This window comes from Panicum virgatum, chromosome 1K (assembly GCF_016808335.1).
Source record: "Panicum virgatum strain AP13 chromosome 1K, P.virgatum_v5, whole genome shotgun sequence".
NCBI lineage: Eukaryota > Viridiplantae > Streptophyta > Magnoliopsida > Poales > Poaceae > Panicum > Panicum virgatum.
This window is the reverse complement of record NC_053136.1, coordinates 5,823,522-5,827,968: the sequence shown is the minus strand read 5'-3', so window position 1 is coordinate 5,827,968 and position 4,447 is coordinate 5,823,522. Positions and strand designations below refer to the sequence as shown.

The 4,447-nt window shown below is 46.3% G+C and overlaps 1 protein-coding gene across 1 annotated transcript; it reads left to right on the top strand.

Moving 5' to 3' along the window:
• The first annotated feature begins 2,034 nt into the window (after window positions 1-2,034).
• On the top strand, window positions 2,035-2,933 carry LOC120669940. Its single transcript, XM_039949893.1, has 2 exons — window positions 2,035-2,539; window positions 2,653-2,933. The coding sequence occupies exons 1-2, from the start codon at window positions 2,098-2,100 to the stop codon at window positions 2,706-2,708; spliced, it is 498 nt and encodes a 165-aa protein (XP_039805827.1). The 5' UTR covers window positions 2,035-2,097; the 3' UTR covers window positions 2,709-2,933.
• Window positions 2,934-4,447: the final 1,514 nt, after the last annotated feature.

The following is a 4,447-nucleotide window of genomic DNA, read 5'->3' as shown; positions in this document are numbered from 1 at the left end:
AAGGTTGATGCATGTTTTAGATGCAATCAGATCCTGCATAATGGCTTTTATGTGTTAATCATGCGTGATTAGATCTAAATCATAGTTAATTAAGTTTCTGATCACGAGATTAGATCTAATCTAATTCGGTTTAGGTCAAGTTTAAGATTAATCTTGATCTGTTAATGCTAAGTGTCTCGGATTAGATGCAATCATGCCTGAGTAATGAATCAGTTTAAGTTAATGTCATGATTAAATCAAGTAATTAAGATTAGGGTTTGCTGCTACTTAATCTATTCCCCAAATTAAGCCCACTATAAATGTTTATTCCGCAAATTAAAGCACTAATCCATGTGATTAGATGCACCAGTCAGCAATTAGAAGAAGGGGAATTGCAAATTTTAGATCGCATAAGAAAAACCCCAATTTTTTCCATGAACCCTAACCCTAACCCAAAGTGAAGCATCAGTTGCTTACCTGTCGCTTACCACTAATCGACGGAGCAGCGCGTGGCATCTTGATCCGCCGCTCGTGGTCGCCGAAAGAGGCATCCAGTGGAGCCCCTCGACGGCATGTCGCGCGACTAGCTCGCACGGCACGCTGGAGAGAGGGCCCACGGGGCGCCATGGCAGCCGAGCTCCGGGGCGGCGCGTCAAGGCGGCGGTCGGCGCGTGGATGCGCTGCCGGGCCCGCGCTTCAGGCGGCGGCGGCCCCAGGCTCCCGTGCGTGCGCTTCTGCAGCGGCCTGCAGGGCCGCGAGGCGGCCGACCGGCCGGCCCGAGCCGTAGAGCGGCAGGAGCAACCCTGCGCGCGTGTGGAGGCAAGGGCTGCGGGGCCTGTGCCCCAGCGGCACGTAGCCGGCGGTCGCCGAGGTGGCTGCTGCGCCAGCGCCTTTGCCGTGAGTGGCCGGGCGGGCCCGCACCAGTGCTGCAGCGTGCAGCACGCGGCTGCAAGCCGGTGGCGCCCAGCCCGCGCGCGAGTCCCGCGTCAGGCGGACGCGCGGCGGCGCTGCCAGGCCCGTGCGCGGCGCGTCTGCACGCGGCGGATGCGGCCGGGCCTCGGGCTGCGTCTCCCGACGCGTGAGGAGGCGGCGGCTCGGTCTGAGGGATGAAGAAGGAAAGGGAGTGGAAGTGATTTAGGGTTCAGACATGTCTCCACTCTTTTATACGAAGCTACATTAGTTCGTGGCCCTCAGATCACAATGGACGGTCCAGATTTCACCGCATTAGGGTTTCGTGGGATGGGCCAAATGGGCCAAATGCGCAGATTGGGCCGCGCGCGCAGAGGAGAATTTTTGGGCCCTTTACGTGTTTTAGCCCAGTTTAATGTTTAAAGCCTTTTCTATTACTGTTTCTTATGATATTAGCTCAATTTAATTGTTGTTATGTTAAAGGCTTTAATTATTTCTGTTGCACTTATTATTACCAGCATTATGTTAATTAATTTCCATGAGTTATGTAAATGCTTTAATTATGTTTTAATTGCATTTATTCACTGAAAATTATGTTCATCCACCATAAGCAATTAAGATGCACTCTATTTAAATGGAACCATCGGGAAGTTTATTTAGAGCACTTGTAATTAATTCTGACCATCGTTGATTTAATTACGAGTTTTAATGATAAATTTCGTTTGTTTTCCCCATCGGTGATGCAAATTGAAATTTATGTATGATTTTAATCAGACCATCGTAGGGTTAATTTCATACTTCTTATGCGCATCTTAATTGTGAGTTTAATTAAGTTATTGTTCACATGATTTTCAGTGAACACTGTGACGGGCTACCTGAAGTCCATTGAGCCCCTGAATGGCACCAACTATCCAAGCTGGTATAAAGATGTTCAGGTGGCCATTGCTGTGTGCGAGTATGATCTCGCCTTACGTCAAGACAAGCCAGCAGAGCCCACTGATCCCAATGGTGATCGTCCTGCCATTGAGAAGTTGGAGAGATCAGATAGGATGACCAACATGATCATTAAGAACACGATCACTCCGGCCATCTGTGGTGCTATTCCTGATAAGGACAAGGATAGTAATGATCTGAGCGCCAAGGCATACCCTGATCATGAAGATGCTGACTTCACAGTATGATGGGCAAAGTGGAATCAGGTAGCACATTATGAGCATGTGTGACATGGCAAATAAGCTGAAGACACTGGATATGGCTATCTCTGATGGTTTTCTGGTGCACTTCATCATGACTTCTCTGCCAGTACAGTACAGTCCCTTCAAAATAAGCTACAACACTCAGAAGGCGACTTGGAGCATGGCTGAGCTCATTAGCTACTGTGTTGAGGAAGAAGAAAGGCAGAAAGCTGAGAGGATGAAGGATGCTGTCAACATGGTCAGCGAGCGCTTTGGGCGTGTTAGCATGAGCAACACTCCTAAGCATCAGGCTGAATCTGGCAGCAGCAGGCAGCATAAGAGAAAGTTTAAGGGCCATAAGAGCAAGGCCGTGTCACATAAGAAGACCTCTAATGAGAGGCTGTGCAAGTTCTGCAAGTCACCTAAACATGAGCAGAAGGATTGCCATGGATTTAAGGAGTGGCTTAAGAACAAAGGTACAATTACTGATTATGTATCTTTTATTGATGAATCATTCTTAGTGAATTTTTCTCCTAATACTTGATGGATTGACTCAGGTGCCACTGTGCACATTTCCAATTCACTGCAGGTATTCAGTTCGATCCGAACTATAAGAGAGGGGGAGCGAAGTCTAAGAGTGGCTGATGGCAATGAAGTGAAGGTTGAAGGCATTGTGAGCTTCAATTTGGAGTTACCAGGTGGCTTCAACCTTAGTTTGCATGATGTTCTTTATGTTCCCAGTTTGAAGAGAAACCTTATTTCTGTTTCGCGTTTAGATAAGTCGGGACATATTTGTGAGTTTGGCAACTCTGTGTGCAACATTAAATTTCATAATTTAAGTGTGGGCCTTGGTCATTTGCAAGGCGATCTTTATTTGCTCTCTCTTGATAAAGTTTATTCTGCAATGAATGTGGATGATGTATCGCATAAGCGTAAGCGTGATGATGAGACTTCTTCGAAATTGTGGCATTGTCGTTTGGGCCACATTTCGAGGGGGAGAATTGAGCGTCTCATAAGAGAAGAGATACTCCATTCATTAGATCTCTCAGAATTAGATCAACAATGCGTTGATTGTATTAAGGGGAAATTCGCTAAGACAATTAAGAAAGGAGCTACTCGGAGTTCGGGCCTATTAGAAATAATTCATACTGATATTTGTGGCCCGTTCCCAGTAAAGTCTGTTGATGGTTTTGACTCGTTCATTACTTTCACAGATGACTTCTCTCGTTATGGTTATATTTACCCCATTCGCGATCGATCCGAGTCATTAGATAAATTCAAAATATTCAAGGCTGAAGTGGAAAATCAGTATAATGTCACTATTAAATTAGTGAGATCGGATCGAGGTGGTGAATATTATGGGAGACATGCTCCATTCGGCCAAGTACCTGGACCATTCGCTAAGTATCTTGAAGAGAATGGTATAAAGGCCCAGTACAGTATGCCGGGCGAACCACAGCAAAACGGAGTTGCTGAGCGTCGTAATCGTACACTAATGGACATGGTACACAGCATGCTTAGTTATTCTACTTTGTCTGTGGAGCTGTGGATGGAAGCATTAAAAACAGCTGCACACATACTTAATCGTGTTCATTCCAAATCCGTGCCAAAAACACCTTCTGAGTTGTGGTTTGGGAAGAAACCATCGCTTAATTATTTGCGTGTGTGGGGCTGTCCAGCCGAAGCTAAGTTATTTAATCCACAGCAAAAGAAATTAGATGATAAGACGGTGAGCTGCTATTTCATCGGATACCCTGATAAGTCTAAGGGATACCGATTCTACTGTCCTGATCGTTTCACTAAGTTCGTTGAGACCAGGCAGGCTGTATTCCTAGAGGATGCAGGAATCAGTGGGAGCTTTCCGAGGAGGGAAATAAATCTTGAAGAAATACGGGCTGAGCTTCCCATCCCGGTGATTCAAGAAACAGTAACACCTCAGTTAGTGCCGCTGTTCGTTCCTTCCGTTCAGAGTACACCATCTGTTCAGATTACGCCTCCTGTTCAGAGTACTAGCGCTGCTCCGCCTGTTGAAGTAGCTCCTGAGCCTGCGAGCGAACAACAAGTTGAGCAAATGGCGCCTAATGCTGAAGTTGAGAACCCTGTCGAGGTGCCTCAGACTGCACCTCAACCAGCACCTCAGCCTATTGAACCATTAAGAAGATCACAGCGGGCTAGGAAAGAGACAGTTTTCCCTGATTATGAGACATACTTAAGTGAAGACATGTATGATATTGGGAAAGCTGATGATCCTAACTCGTTTAGAGAGACAGTATCATGTGAGAACTCTGCCAAATGGGTTGAGGCCATGGAAGAAGAGCTTAAGTCCATGAGTTCCAATGATGTTTGGGATCTGGTAGATATTCCTAATGGAGTCAAACCAGTAG

Bases quoted from the DNA above. Each gene is read 5' to 3' on its own strand.
- LOC120669940 (XM_039949893.1), top strand. From the start codon at position 2,098: ATGAGCATGTGTGACATGGCAAATAAGCTGAAGACACTGGATATGGCT. The intron at 2,540-2,652 runs GTACAATTACTG...AATTCACTGCAG, and splicing joins GGAGTGGCTTAAGAACAAAG to GTATTCAGTTCGATCCGAAC.